The 16,408-nt window shown below is 33.6% G+C and overlaps 1 protein-coding gene across 3 annotated transcripts in view; it reads left to right on the forward strand.

Annotated features, from left to right (window-relative positions):
• KCNT2 (potassium sodium-activated channel subfamily T member 2) overlaps positions 1-16,408 on the forward strand; it is a 340,818-nt gene that overhangs the window by 139,011 nt on the left and 185,399 nt on the right. For all 3 annotated transcript variants that reach the window (XM_029933172.1, XM_029933173.1, XM_029933174.1), the window contains exons 9-10: positions 12,940-13,120; positions 14,290-14,454. In XM_029933172.1, coding sequence (XP_029789032.1) covers positions 12,940-13,120; positions 14,290-14,454 — 346 coding nt within the window. The remainder of the gene's footprint in view (positions 1-12,939; positions 13,121-14,289; positions 14,455-16,408) is intronic.

Below are 16,408 nucleotides of genomic sequence, written 5' to 3' on the forward strand. Positions count from 1 at the left end.
TGTGATCTATAATAGAGCAAAAATAAAATGATCAGCACTTTATTGGAGATTTAGGAGAGAAAAATCCCGAGTTTTCCAAGAAACAATAAGTAGTAAATAAAACATATTTTTACATACTTACAGAAATGTGAGATCTTAAGTACCACATTGTCTTTATTTACTGTCTTATCCATTCTGCTTTAAAAATATGAAAATATAATAACATTCTGCTGATGATGAAGGTTTTCATTGTTTTTCTCCTAAGGACTTCATTTCTTAACATTTGAGGCTCCTAAGTTCAGAGTTACGAGAACATGATCATGATTTTACCTGATTCTTGACTATAGCATATTATTACTTTTGACTAAATTTTGCCTTTTTTTCCACCTAGTTTAATTTGTTTTACTTACCTCTTATATCCCACTGCCTTATTTCTTTGTCTAATTCCTTCACAATTCACAGAAAATACATTTTATATTAAGAACCAGCACAGATTTCTTACTAAATGATTATAGATGAATTTGAATATATGCTCAGTGCAGCATATAACCTGAGGAACACAGAAAAAAACACCTCATGATTATAGTTCCATCCTTCCTACCATGAACAAAAAGTGTCTACTTCCATCTGAATGCATTATCATTGTAATGGCCCATTGGCTGATGAGTCTATGAGTAATTTATGAAGACTGCTCAGCAGATGCTTTTATTTTGTTTAAATTACTAATGATGAAAGGGGAGGAAATGAATTTAATGTAATTTTGTTAAAAGAAATATATTGAATCAGAATAGTAATGGACAAAGTGGAATCCCTTTAACTGAAGCATTTAATATAAGAAAGAAGACTGACCACTCTGTTATGGTTGTTTGTAGCCTTAGACAATTTCTGTTTCATACCTGATGATGTTTCTTTTACTAGGTGAGCCAGAAAAAAATATTTTAAAATATGTAAGTTAACATGTTAGCTTTTCCTAATGGAAGAATATTTAGTTAAAGTAAAACTTACAAAATTAATACTTTATTAGCTTTTTTATTACTAAAAGTATTTATAAATTTAATGCTTGATATGATATATATCATGGCTCCATGCATTTAGTGCAAAATGGGGCATAATCTTTTTTTTGTATTAATGTGGTTATGTTTTTTCGCATAAGTGTTTGAATAGTTTCTTTAAAATTATCCTTAGTGAGGTTTAACAATATTCTAGTTAAGAAAAAAGAATTTTAAATTCTTTTTAATGAGAGACATTTGGAGGCCTTCTTTCCATATGGCATGCTCAATTTGGTGATCCACATTTCAAATAATCAGTGTTTATGAAAAAATTTGTCCTATTCTCTTAGGTTCTTTGTCAGCAGAGAGAGGAGGCTTCTCTGCTTATCCAGTACCCAGTATGACTGCTGTGGTCCTGTGTTTACAAACTTTGTCAGATATGTTCAAACTGTGGATTTGTAAGAAGTCAATAAAGACCAAGGAATGATGATTGAGGCTTATTTTTTCCTTTCGATCTAAGGAAGGAATGGTAGGTCATTTCAAAATGCAGATTTATAGATTTGTAAGTAGTCTTAAATTGAAATTAAGGTAGAGATGGAGTACTTGTAAAATTATATGTTTTGATTTCTATTAAGAAAATGTAAAAAAAAAAAAAAGTGTTAGGGCCTGACAGTTTCATTGTTAAATTCCTTCAAGGAACAGTTAATCCAGGGTGATATAATTCAGGGCATGGACAAAGATAAAAATTACCCAAAGTATTTAATGATTAAGCTAATCTATGATTCTAAAACCTGAGACAAAGCACAAACTATGAGCTAATGTTCTTCTAGTTGAGTTAATAAAACCCTATCCTTTGAGATACTCTATCAAAACTAAGAATTTTGGCAGGTATGTTTGGTTAATCTTATGAAAATTATTCTACTCTTGGAGATCCACAATAAACATTAACTCATTAAAATGATCTGGAGAGTCTTTTACGAAATAAATAAATATGCTTAACCCAGAGTTGCCGAATATTTTTTTCCTGTTAAATACAGGTTTAATACATTGTTCTTCATGCAGATGGCTGCAGAGACTTTATAATCTGGGCTATATAGCCATACAGCACAGGCCAGTTAGCTAATCGGCTAGCCAGGTAGAGTGCTAGAGAGCTTTTCAAGGAACGTATATTGGGATACAGAAATATAGACCATTGTCGTGTTTTAGATTGCGAATGTTTTAGATGGCATGTATCCCCAAGAGATTTTTTTTGGTTTTCTATTTATTTAATATATTGGTGGGAATCAAATTCCAAATGGGTATTTAAGGATGTATTTTATCTTCTAGTCTGCATAGTTTAAGTACTTGGCCACTTTGATTCAGAAAATCTTACTACGGTACCATGCCATAAAATTCCTAAAGGATTTTTATTCTGTAACCTTGATCTTTATTTTATTTTTTATTCTTTCTAAGTTTATTTGTTTAGTTTTCAGAAAGCACACAAACAGGGAAGGGGCAAAGAGAGAGGGAGAGGAATAGAGAGGAAGAATCCCAAGCAGGCTCCACATTGTTAGCACAGAGCTGGACGTGGGGCTGAGATTATAAAACTTGAGCCAAAACCAAGAATCAGATGCTCAACTGACTGAGCCACCTATGCGCCCCAACAGTGATTTTTAAAACAGACATTATCACAAGTGGGTACTCACAAAACTATATTACATTAAGGTAGAAATGGCTCTGTTAAAGTTTTGAAAGTTCAGTTTAAGCTATTGTGACTATCAACCACAATTATGCAAAAACATAAACACATGCATGGCAAGAATTCTGTTTTCCAAAATGCATCGAGTTATAAAAATAGGTGTATTTAATTTTCATAAAATAGAAAACCCAGGTTATATATAATTAAATATCTATTTAAATAACAGTGAATATGGGGGAGTTGGGGTGACTCAGTCAGTTAAGCATCTGACCTAGGCTCAGGTCATGATTTCGTGATTTGTGAGTTCAAGGCCTGCATCAGGCTCTGTGCTCAGAGCCTGGAGCCTGTTTTAGATTCTGTGTCCCCTCACACTCTCTGCCCCTCCCCCATGGTCTCTCTCTCTCTCTCTCAAAAATAAGTAAACATTAAAAAAATAAAAAAAATAGTGAATATGAATGTATAATGAATGTATGTGTAAAATAACATAAAAAGAAAATTTTGTTGGTATTTCCCCCCCAAAATTAGTATTTTAACATCAAATCATGAACAGTACCATATGAGGATATGCTTAGTAGTTACCCTGGTCAGTGAGTGAACTGTATAAATATATACATATATGATATACATATATGCATTATTGTATAAAATTCTTTCATTCAGGCAATCTTAGGGATAACTTACCCTTTTTTAAAACGTCACTAGCCTGTTATTGATATTTTGGCAGAGAAATAGTGCTTAATCTTTTTTTATCCTGACTGCATTACCAGGAATTAGTTGTCAGTTTCCGTAAATGATGACAGTGAACCCTCCAAAGGTCAGCAGCTAATATCAGCATGACTCTGCTCTTTGTAAACAGTTAAATATTATGACTTACCTTGCAAATTGCCTAACTTTCCTTTTTGGAACGTTGAGAGATGCAGGGTTGAGAAAAGATTGGACAAAACTATATTACATTAAGGTAGAAATGGACAAGATTATAGCTATTCTTATTAATTCATGGATGAGTTTCTGCTGCTAATAACTCTGTTACTAACTCCACAGCAAAGAGGAATAGACATGCTACTTTCTCAACTTCGCTGTCTGTCCCGATAGTCCATGCCTGTATTTTGTGCTTTTTAAAAAATGTTTATTGATTTTGATAGGGGGATTGAGAGAGAGAGAGAGAGACAGAGAGAGAGAGAGACAGAGAGAGAGAGAGAGAGAGAGAGAGAGAGAGAGAGAGAGAGAGAAAGAGTTTTTTCACCAAAACAGTACTTTATTTTGTAAATTTTGACCCATTATTACTCTCATGTTGTGTTTTTTTCAGCTGTCAAGTGTACATGGTGAAGGAAAAATTTAGTTAGATGGGGGTTGCACCTGGAAAATAAATTTCTTGAACTCCACATACAAGTTTCAAAACTGCTGGGTCCCAAGTCCATCTATGAACTCCAGGGCTGCCGGTATCCTGTGCAGCACACTAAAGCTACACTATCCGAATAGCTTATTCATTCTGCATAAATCAGATCAATCAATGTTTGACTGCACAAATGGGGGAGAGGCAGAGAACAAGGGGAGAGAGACTCCCAAGTAGGCTCCATGCTGTCAGTGCAGAGCCCCACATGGGGCTTGATCTCACGAACTGTGAGATCGTGACCTGAGCCGACATCAAGAATCTGATGCTTAACCAACTGAGCCACCCAGGCGCACCCCAGCTCCTGACTGTATTGCTAATAGTACATCTATTTTTTGTCAACTGAAAAACAAAGGTTTTATATCTTTTTTGTGTAGATAGTTGATTATTATATTTGACTCATTTTTGTGCTTTTATTTCTTTTATACGGGGGCTGGAATTTAAATAAAACATTACTAGATAAATAAATAACTACCAAATTCATTGAGCAATATTATGTGTCAGGCATTTCACTGAGCATTATTAGTTCATTTTATTCCCATAATAACCAAAGGGATAAGTTAATATTATTACATTTACTTTCCAGTTGAGGATGAAGTTTAAAATGCTTAAGTAATTTACCTAAGTTAGCATTAATCAAGTTATAAGTTAAATGTTAATTATGGTCTGAGTATTAGCAATATTATAAATTGGGGTTAAAATAGTTCACTTTAGATTTTAGAAGCTCTTTTATGTCATGAGGGTTGTATACATATCTACGTGTCTATTATACAGTACAGTGCTTTGTGGTAGTAAGCCATCAATAAATGTATTTGTAGGAATACACATGACTTACCTTTATGAGTAAGGTTACCCTTTTTCCATTACCAAACGTTTATATATTGGTTTTATATAAATCAGTTTTTTTAATTTAACATTTACAGGCATTTTTAAGAACATAGAATTTTAAGAAAATTATATTAATTTGTAATTTTCCATTCAAAGTCAATGACTATCAATGAATCTGAGTAACTTTTATGTGTATTAACTAAACAAAGGTAAATTGAACATGGCGTGACATTGTTTTATTTTTTTCTATCTTAAAATGGAATAAAATATTTAATTTCAGATAGTAAGGCAGACAATACAGGATAAATAAGCAAAAGTTTTGTTACAATTAGGTATCCACTAAAATCAAGCATTCTAAGCAAGACTTTTTTTGTTTTTAACATTACTGCCCAGTCACAAAACAATATTAAATTTGATTCCTATAAAATTTAAAGGCAAGAGGGTTTATTTACCTTCTATCAGCTCTACTTATTTATTTTTAAATTCTGCATTATTTTTTTATTTTTTTATTTTAAACATTTATTTATTATTGAGAGATGGAGAGCGACAGAGCATGAGCTGAGGAGGGGCAGAGAGAGGACAAGACACAGAATCCGAAGCAGATTCTAGGCTCTGAACTGTCAGCACAGAGCCGGATGTAGGGTTGAACTCACAAACCGCGAGATCATGACCTGAGCTGAAGTCGGTCGCTTAACTGACTGAGCGACCCGGGAGCCCCAAATTCTGCATTATTAAATTCTTCTCTCTTTCAATTCAGGATATAATTTAAATAGTTTAGTCTTTGACTTACTGAAAAGATGTATCTCTTATGATAAGGCAAAATAGGATATTTTGATTATGAATGTGGTCTATTTAAGCACATTCTTGGATTTAGTTTATCAGAAAATCTGTATCCATCATTAAAATCACTTCTGGGTACAGGCACAAAATAATAATTAACTGAAATTCATCAATTATGATCGGGGAGAAGAGGCAGTTTTTGTTTAATAATGGTTCCAAAGACATCTGCAAATGAAATAACAATCTATATTAAAATGGATTATAATCACTAAATGGTTTCAAAACCTTAGCTATCATGTTATTGCATTTACAGTTCTTGGAAAAATAGCTAATGTATAAGTAAAATATTAATGTTCATGCATAATGAGGATTAAGAGTATTTCAATGCTGTTTTAGTCTTAAGAATTATATGATAAAGTGGAGCTCCTGGGTGGCTCAGTTGGGTAAGTGTCTGACTTCAGCTCAGGTCATGATCTTGCAGCTCATGAGTTCAAGCCCCATGTCAAGCTCTGTGCTCACAGCTCAGAGCCTGGAGCCTGCTCAGGATTCTGTGTCTCCTTCTCTCTCTCTATCTTTCTCCTACTTGTCTCTCTCTCAAAAATAAGCATTAAAAATTAATAAAAAAGAATTATGTGATAAAGTAACAGTAAGTTATCTGTGTATCTATATATCCTGAGGATATACTTTTTTTCTTTAAGTATAGTTGACACTGAAGATATACTTCTTTCATTCCTTCATAAAAGTAGCTGAATTATTGTTTAGAGAGATAGCTTATATGAATGATCTATTTTTTATTTGAATGATTGACATAGAACAGTAGTATACATTTTTATATTGCTTAATTTCAAAATATTGCTAGATTTGTTACTATAACCAAAATAGTATTAATAAATTGGCATTCTCCACATGTTGCATATAGATACATCATAACTGGTATCAAGAAATTATGCTATTGCCAATTAATATGATGAGAATAGTCCAGTTTCTGCCTTTATATTAAACTTCTCCATGTCTTAGTATGTATTTTATAAAATTAAAACATGGAGCAATAATTTTCAAAATAGTTTTTAAATCTAATTTTTATAATTCAATGAGGAGGTTTGAAAGCCTTTTTTTTTGCTTAAGTAGTTTAAGTAGTTTGTTAAGCTTGGGCAAATTTCTGCAAAATTCCTTTAAACTGTTTCTACCCTTTAAGTAACATGATCCTTCACATAAATAAATACAGGAGAGCAGGAGAAAAGTAGTGTCAGAGGTTAATGTGACAGTGACAATGGAGTCCAGATTATATAGTTATTGTAGACTGATATTGCTTTAATAGAGAGTCATTTCTTTCATCAAACATAAGCTAGACACTTTCCATATTATGAAAAGCTCTGTAACTAACCTGGTTGAGTTTGGTATTAAAGTATATAATATTCATGAACAGTGGCAAGAGTCTGATTACAGGTAAAGTCTTTGATTAGGAAATAGTGAAATATACAAGCTTAATCCAGTAACTCAAGTAATTTTTAAATTAAGTGACATATAGAGTTTAGAATGTAATGAGAATAAATAATATAAGTTTTATATTTGAGTATTCAATCTGGTTTTATAAAAAGACAAATTTTTCATTACATGTTTTTCTTGTATATAACATAAACAGAATGAGCTTCAGTAAGGAAGTCGATGCATTTCAAATCTCCAGATTCTTCATTTATCATATTATTTAAGTAGTACTAACTGAAACAATTGCTGGAATTACAAATACTAATTACTAGGGAGAGTAAAACCCAATTCTCTTGTTTATAGTACTTGAATATTTCAAGTGATATTGATTAAAAGGTGGTGGGGAAGTCAATAGATTTATGGAATATTACATCTGTCTTCCTTGAAAAAGTATTTAGTCTTGCCAGTTTTATTAAATTCCACAGTTAAGTCAGTAGTTAGATAAACATTTTGTGTGCTTTTTAAAAATTAATAAATTGTATTTAGTTTATATCTAAACAGGCTAAATGGCTTAAATATTTAAATATGGTAATAGAGGTCTATGAACATTTTATGTGCTTGGCACTATTTTAAGTGCTCAGGCAACATGGATGAAGACAGCACATGATCTCCATTCATATAGAGTTATAGACAGTTGGCACCAAACCCAACAAATGACCAAAACTTTTTTTAACTAAGCAGGATAAGAAAAATTAGGAGTGTATATAATGGTCAATATAGAAGTAAAGACTTGGAAGATGTGAGGAGTTAGTGATTAGTGATGACAAAATCTGGGGCAACAGGGTTCTAGCCAGAGAGAGTGGTCCATGACAAGGAACATGCCTCTTATGTTGATCAGAGAGCAAGAATGCCCGTGCAGCTGGGCAGGAGAAGAGTAGAAAGTGAGTCTGAAAGGCATAGGGAAGGGTCAAATTGGGTAGTGCACTATAAACAAATGAAAGAACATTAGCTTTTAGTTAAATGAAATAGGGAGCCCTCTCAGGGTTTTAGGTAGTGGAATAGCATGATCTGACCAATGTTTTCATAGGATAACTCTGGCATGATGGTGATAGGCTTCTAGGAGAAGGATGGGAGTGTTTACTGCAGTGCAGGGCAGAGAAGATGACGGCATGAATCATTGCAGTAGGGTGGTGAGTAGTGATAGTGGATTCTGGTTGTATTTTGTAGTTTCAAACATTGGAGTTAGTTAAGGGTTTGGATGTGGATTATAAAAGAAAGAGAGAAGTCAAGGATGACTTGGATTTTGACCTAATCAACAGGCAAACTGGGTTTGATTTGAAGAATTTGGTAGGAGCAAATTTAGAGAGGAGTTTCTGGATTCAGCTTGGACGTTAGAAATATTAGAAATAAAGGGAGGATGTTGAAAGATTTGGGTGACACTGGCATGTTTCGGGAATAGCAGTGAGCTCATGTGACTGGAGGACAGTGAGAGAGGGAATGGTCCTAGAAGATAAGATCTGAGAAGAGTCAGGGGCTTTGGATTTTATCCTGAATAAGATAAAAGGGCATTGAGAGTTAGGAACAAAGAGAGAAAAAGATTAGATCTATAGCTGAAAAGGATTACTGTGTTCTTGGGCTAGATATTTAAATATGCTCTGCCTTATTTTCTTTTGAGTAGAAGGAACTAAGTTCATTTATTTATTACAAAAATAATAATTGACTTAGAAGATAACATTAATATCACTGTATTTTGAAATGTAATGATATATTGTTATCCATGGATATAAATAGTGACCCATTAAATGAGACTTTAAAGGAAACCAGTTGGTGGGCCAATTCAAAATCAAAGAGAAATTCTAAAAGTAATTCAGTGTATTTACCTTTACTAGTTCTTAAAAAAAAAGTTAATTTTTTTAATATAATAATACCAGGCATGTAACAGCTGGTGTGGGAGTTTTCATTTTCATGTTGCTTCAGTGAGTGTTTAGGTATATCAAGTCTTGAATCTTAAATGCGAAATTGATAAATATGTGAAAGGCTCGTATAATGTTTCTAGGTCAAGTAAAATGGCATTTTACGTAAGGATTATAAAAAATTGATTGCAAGTACAGATTTAACTACAGTTATGTCAAAGTAATTAAATATCTTAGACTGTAACATGATGTATGCAATAAAATTTATTATTAGTTATATAGGTTGTGATAAGTTTTATCACTTGTACAGTTTGGTGGACTGGGAAACAAAGTTTCATGGTCACAAAATTCTGTAGCTCCTCTCATGAGGAGGTGGAGTCTATTTGCACCCCCTCCAATCTGAGCTGAACTTGTGACTTGCTTCAGCAAATAGAATGGGGCAGATAAAGCTAGGTTCTTAAGAGGACTGTCACAGGAGTGAGGCCATCTTGGACCTTTCGTTCTAGTCAGACTTCTAGTCCAATGCAGCCATGTGAGCGAGCCTAAGAAAACCAGAGTAGCTTCCCACCCAACACACAGAATCATGTAAAATGATAGATTGTTACTATTTTAAGCCACTGAGTTTTGAGAAATTTGTTATGGAGTAATAAAAATCTGAAATGCATGAATGAAATGCTTTCTGGAGTTGTTTGCATATATTATTTAAGTATGGTTTAACCAGGTGTTTTTTTGCTCAGTTAGCAATTAGTTAATGAGTGACTCCTAAGAACGTTGTGCTCAGTGCTCTAAGAAATAAAAACATAAAGTTGAAACAGTGTCAGGATAAATAATAGTTGAGTTGCCATGATAAATATTAAACACAAAATCAGTGTAAATGTTTGTAAAAGTTTACCTATATAAGACATGAATTTATATATGCTCTCAGATTTCAGCAGGAACTTCTAGGAATTCCTAGAAACTGAGACTCAGTGAAATCTATGAGGAAGCTTCATTTTTGAGCTAGGGTTCAAAAAATAGGAATCATAGTAGGTGTCACAGATAGAGGACTTTCAGTTGAAGGGAATAGATTGGGCAAAAATAGACATAGAGGCTAAGGATTATAGACTATGATAGGTACATTATGTGAACAGTAAATGAAGGGGAGATATGTGAGGGCAAAGTTTGAGAGAACCCTGGTTAGATCCAGATGCTGGAGTCTAGTTAATTCTGTATGTACCATATATCTATTACCAAATAACAAGCCACGTAACAGGGAACGGAATGGCTTACAACAGCACCGTTTGTTGTTTCTCACAGTTCTATGGTTGGTAACTAGGCAGTGTTTCTGCTGATCTCACCTTCAGTTACTCTTACCTCTGGTCATGTAATGGCCTGACAGGAGTTGGAGCATCCAAGATGGCCCTACTCTCATTTCTAGCAGTTGGTGCTGGCTGTCAGCCGGGACATTGTGGTTTTCTTCCACGTGACCTCTAAGCCTTCAATAGATTGTACTAGGCTGCTTCATAGAATGGTCGTCTCAGACTTCTGAGATGTCGAGAACGAGAACTTCAGGATCTTGTACAAGATCCATGCTCTGTGACCCACACAGCATCACTTCTACAGTAGTCTGTTGGTCAGATCAAGTTATTAGGCAATTAAAATGCAAGGACCTGCCTGGAGAACTAGATTTTGCTTTTGATGGGAAGGATAGAAATAACACGTTGCAGAGAGATCTGAACATAGGAAGAATTGATTTACTGGCATCTATCATAATAATGTCTCATACCATAAATTAGAGAGTGTTGTTAACAGTAAGAATCCAATGGCCTTTTCAAACCTGAGATTGAAGTGTATAAGCATTGTTTAAGAATGTGAATATGGCCCATATGAATAGGTTAAATTAAAAAGAGAACAAACTGAAGACCAGGAAGTAAGAGTAGGAGACTTTTTCAGTAATTTAGGTGAAGATAACGTTTGCTTTAGGAAATGGACATTTTTATCTATAAACAGGGATTGACTTTTAATGTCTAGTTATGCAAAATATAGTAAGCCTTTCACATCTGAATCTTTAAAAATGTTATCTTTCCTTTTATTTGCTACTGAAGTGTAAAAGTTAAGCATAAATTGTTTACATTTTCAAATATATATTATTATGTAAATAAAATAAAAAACCTAATCCGCAGGAATATTTTTTATGAAACAGTTGTTCTCTTTGGTTATGGTAAGACTTCATCTAACTAGTCTTATAATTAGTTGACTAGTATACAGCATAAGGGCAGCTGAGCAAATAAACAGATCAACTCGTGACCTGGCAGCTCACACAAAATTCCTAAGCATAGAACAAGGACAATTTTGCATTCTGGAAACGTGGAGTTAAGAAAAGAAAAAGAAGAAGGGGCACCTGGTGGCTCAGTCGGTTAAGTGTCTGACTTTGATTCAAGTCATGATCTCATGGTTTGTGAGTTCGAATCCCATATTGGGCTCTGTGCTATCAGCTCAGAGCCAGATTTAGATCCTCTGTTTCCCTCTTTTTCTGCCCCTTTCTAACGTTTGTTTTCTCTCTGTCACTCTGTCTCTCTCTCTCTCAAAAATAAATGAAAATATTTTAAAGAAAAAGAACAGTTTCTGCCTCAGCAGTAAAAGGATAACAAGTACCCTACTATTTCTCTTCTGTCTCTTGGTTTATCAACTGTGTGCTTACCCACCCACCTAGCTATCCACCTGTTTATACTCTGCCTTAAAAACAAACATAACAACAAAAAATATTTAAGATAATTAAACACATTTTATACGTAACTTAAATAAATGAGAAAATTATCTTAAAGTATAGAAAAGGTATTTCTTGAATTTAAACATTGAATATTATTTCTTTGTGGTCACCAAAATTGCGCTGTCTGCATGTTGCACATAGGGATTGGAATGAGTGTCCGAAAGTAAACACAGATTGTTTTGGACAGATTTGTAGAGGAATAATCTACATGCCTTAGAGTGCACTCATTTTAAGTGTAAATATCAATCATTTTAAATGCATTTACAGTGTTCTGCAATCATCACCACATTCTTGTTTTAGAACATTTTCTATCACCCTATTCCCACCATCAGCCCCAGGCAGTCACTGGCCTGCTTTCTGTCTCTTTTCTGGGCATTTTGTATTAACAGTATAATGGAGTCTGTAGTCTTCTACATCTGTCTTCTTTCACTCGGTATGTATTTGCTTTTTATCCATATTGTAACATGCATCAATACTTGTTTTTTTTTTCCTTGCTAAGTCATATGGCATCATACACTGATTTATGTAACAGATCTCATATCTCTCTCCAAAAGTATTACAATATATATGTTTCTTTCATAGTCTCACCTATCCTTTTATTATTAATTATTATTATTATTTAGCCTGTAGTTGGGCTATTTTTAGTGCTATTTTAACAGTTTTTACTTTGGAGACATCTTGTAACAATTTCTATGCTACTGTCTTACTTTTGCATCATTAGTTGCTTTGTGCAGATAGTTGATCTGTGGAGAGTGACTAGGCACTTGTTAACTCCTCAAACCTTTCATGTATATATGAAACACACACACACACACACACACACAATATACACACATATTATACAATAAGTTGGCTTCCTGTAAAAAAAACTATCACTCTTTTGACAGGGAATAAACCCCTGGCATGCATTCAAAATGTTTGTGTAGTCAACCATGAAGTTCAATCTATCCCTTTTACATTATATTCTAGTGATATTTTGGCTACAATTTTTGGTTATTAAAAAATCACATTATATCTGGTTAACGTATTAATATAAGTAAATACTTAAAAATTGCATTCTCATGAGAAAAAATATATTGTACAATATAAGATTCCAACTCATTGAATGTGCTCTTTTTTTTGTAATGTGTTTTGGCTTTCAAAAGAATAATGAGAAATAATATGCCTGATTTGAAAGTTTTAATTCTAATGCACATTTGTTTCTTTAGCATTTGTGGAATCCAGCATCTGGAACGGATAGGAAAGAAGCTGAATCTCTTTGACTCCCTTTATTTCTGCATTGTGACATTTTCTACTGTGGGCTTTGGGGATGTCACACCTGAAACCTGGTCCTCTAAGCTTTTTGTTGTTGCCATGATCTGTGTTGCTCTTGTGGTTCTACCCATACAGGTAAACACAGCTAGGTTAAATTTTATAGAATTGTGTAAAGTCTTATAAAATGTAATCTTCCTTGTTAATATGAGATGTTCCTAGTTTATCTATTAACACACGTTATTATTATATCTAGTCAATTAACTAAAATGGTCTCAGGAAATTCCTTTTCACATTATATTAGAAACCGATTTTTTTCCTCTATTCACAAGTGTGAAAGCCCACATCACATGCCAGTTATTGAATATGTTTCTTTTTTATACAGGGTATTTAAATATGTTAATTATAAGATCATAGAATTTAGTTCTAATTATAGGATGAAAGACCAATGAAATAAATTTATGAAGGTTTGATTTCTTTTGATTCTTGAAATAATATAAAAGCTGAACATTGTAATAAATAAAAATGGATAACATGTTGACCAACTAAAACAACACCTAAAGATGATCTATGACTATTATACAATGTTTGGGGAGTGGATAAGGTGGTTGCAAAGGCATGGAGATATAAAAGGAAACTAGAGATGAGTAGATGCAATCTCTCACTCTTGTGTGTGCCCATGGGTGGGCAGGTCAGAAACAAGATATGGCAAATACAAATCAAGTTTGTATCTTCCTTTACAAACCCTTGGCCATAGTTTATCTAAATACACTTTATGTAGATATGAAAATGATCTTCCCACTCCTGTTCAATCATGCCTGCATTCCTTCCTGACATCCCTCCTCTATTCCGTCTACTTCCCTTGCACACCAACTGCTACTATACCACTAGAAGGTGGCTTTGTGTGCTGGGTATCTCTCATTGTGTGAGATGTGTGCTGAACTTGGTAGAAAAATGCAGAAGAAATGCAACTGAGGTTTTTCTTTCTGATGCAGCACATGACACATCTTGGCTGTCTGCTTTACTGGACATAAAGCAGAGGCACAGACCTTTTAGTGCCGTTGTGATATAATAGGGAATTCATATTAATATATTTCTATAGAGACCTGAAACCCCTAGGAAGCATCAGCAACCTCTGCAGCAATTACATGAAAAGTCTTTTCTTGAAAGGATTATGGATAATCTGAATCTCAATGGGTTCCATCTAAGAAATTGAATATATCTAATAAGCAATGGATGGGTGTATTGCATTGGTTTTTATTTTTATGCCCAGTGTTTTTCATTCACACGTGGAAAATGTATTACAGTTTGAACAGCTGGCCTACTTGTGGATGGAGAGACAAAAGTCTGGTGGGAACTATAGTCGACATAGAGCTCAAACTGAGAAGCATGTTGTTCTGTGTGTCAGTTCACTGAAGATCGATTTACTTATGGACTTCTTAAATGAATTCTATGCTCACCCAAGACTTCAGGTACATTAAATTATGTTATGCATCTTACTGGATCACACTTAACATATTGTCAAAGTCAATTAACTGATGGTGCAGCTGGCATTCTGGAGAATTTTATTTATATGCTCCAATTTAGAAAGAGCAAATGAAGAACTACAAATATAACCAGGAACATAGAAAAAATGCTTAAAGAATACACATTATTTTAAGTTTCTTCTGTATCTACACTAAAGACAGATGAAATTATGTTAATGCTACATAGAAAGGTTTTCTTTGAATTAAAAGAATTATTTTTTCTCTTTTGGGAAATGTATAAATGATATTTTTATGAAACAGTGAAACTTAAAATAAAATATAAAATAATGAAAAAGCTATTTCACAATATCATCTGCCTGAAAAAAATCAAATGTTTTATCAAGTGTTGCTCGTAGAAATGTAGAAGTCTGAAATTTCTGTTTTTTCTCTTGTTTCCTGAAACGCAACTAGGTTGTATATTAGCAATAAATCACCAGAAAGTGGACAATAACTAGCTGAATTGAGAACAGTAATTTAGAAAAAAAACTCTTCATCTTTCTATGCAGAGAAAATTCTCAGATACTTTTCCACTTGCCCTGGTAGTGGGCCAGTATAAATTTAGGTAATCTCCTTCCTGCTTAATGTACTTAATTCAGTTCAAATAAGAAACAGCTACTTGAGTGTCTTGTATTTCCTCAGTAAATTTGTCAAGAGGTTATACACTCTTAAGATCAAGACCGTGCTGAGTACAGTTTTAATTAGATCTCCTGTAAATTGATTTTTTTCATGACTACATTGGAGAACTTAATAAAAATTTTTAATGTTTATTTATTTGTGTGTGTGTGAGAGACAGAGTGTGAGTGGAGGAGGGGTATAGAGAGAGGGAAACGTAGAATATGAAGCAGGTTCCAGGCTTTGAGCTGTCAGCACAAAGCCTGACATGGGGCTTGAGCCCACGAACCAGGAGATCATGACCTGAACCAAAGTTTAGCTTTTAATCGACTAAGCCACCCGGGTTCTCCCTCATTGGAGAATTTTAAAATACTTTCTAAAACTTTTTTTTAAATATAATTTATAAGTGGTACTTAAATTACATAATACATTATTTGTTTTCATATAAAGTAACATGTATTTTTGAAGAAACATCATATTTGTTTTTATTATTATGCGTATTAAATAACTGCAGGTTTTCTCTTTATAACCCATAAAGAAAAATCTATTGTGGAGAAAATTTGAAGCCCCAAAGTTTATCTGTAATTTATTTTATTTTATTTAAAAAAATTTTTTTAAGCTTTTTATTTATTTTTAAGAGACAGAGAGAGACAACACAAGCAGGGAGGGTCAGAGAGAGAGGGAGATACAGAATCTGAAGCAGGCTCCAGGCTCTGAGCTGTCAGCACAGAGCCCAACATGGGGCTCGAACCCAGGAACTGTGAGATCATGGCCTAAGTCAAAGCCGGACGCTTAACCAACTGAGCCACCTAGGCTCCCCATATTTTAACTAATATCAATATGGAGAGTTCTCAAACTCCCCAAATTTCCACCAGATATATTTTAGAGTGATAAAATGGTGTATGTTTACCAGAGAGTTGTAATGCCTATAACCTGTGTATTAAACTATTTCATCGCTTAGAATACCTTTGTCTTTTCTCCAAAGGACAATTATTTTGAAATACATGATCTTAAGCTTTTAAATTTACTTTGTATTATCAATATTTTTATGAATACTATTCCATTCAGATTTCCTCAGAGATTTTTTATTATTTTGAATAAATAATAATATGACCAGATGATATAAATCACTATCACCGTTTTTATTCTAAAAGTAATCATTCAAAGTATGAATTTTTTTAAGCATTTCTTCTCTGTGTATATTATTTATTTTAGAATTAGCTAGAAGTTATTACTGAAAACTTCATAGGCTGGAAATGTATTCAGAGCAAACACTGATTACCTTCTC

This window comes from Suricata suricatta, chromosome 3 (genome assembly GCF_006229205.1).
Source record: "Suricata suricatta isolate VVHF042 chromosome 3, meerkat_22Aug2017_6uvM2_HiC, whole genome shotgun sequence".
Lineage (NCBI taxonomy): Eukaryota > Metazoa > Chordata > Mammalia > Carnivora > Herpestidae > Suricata > Suricata suricatta.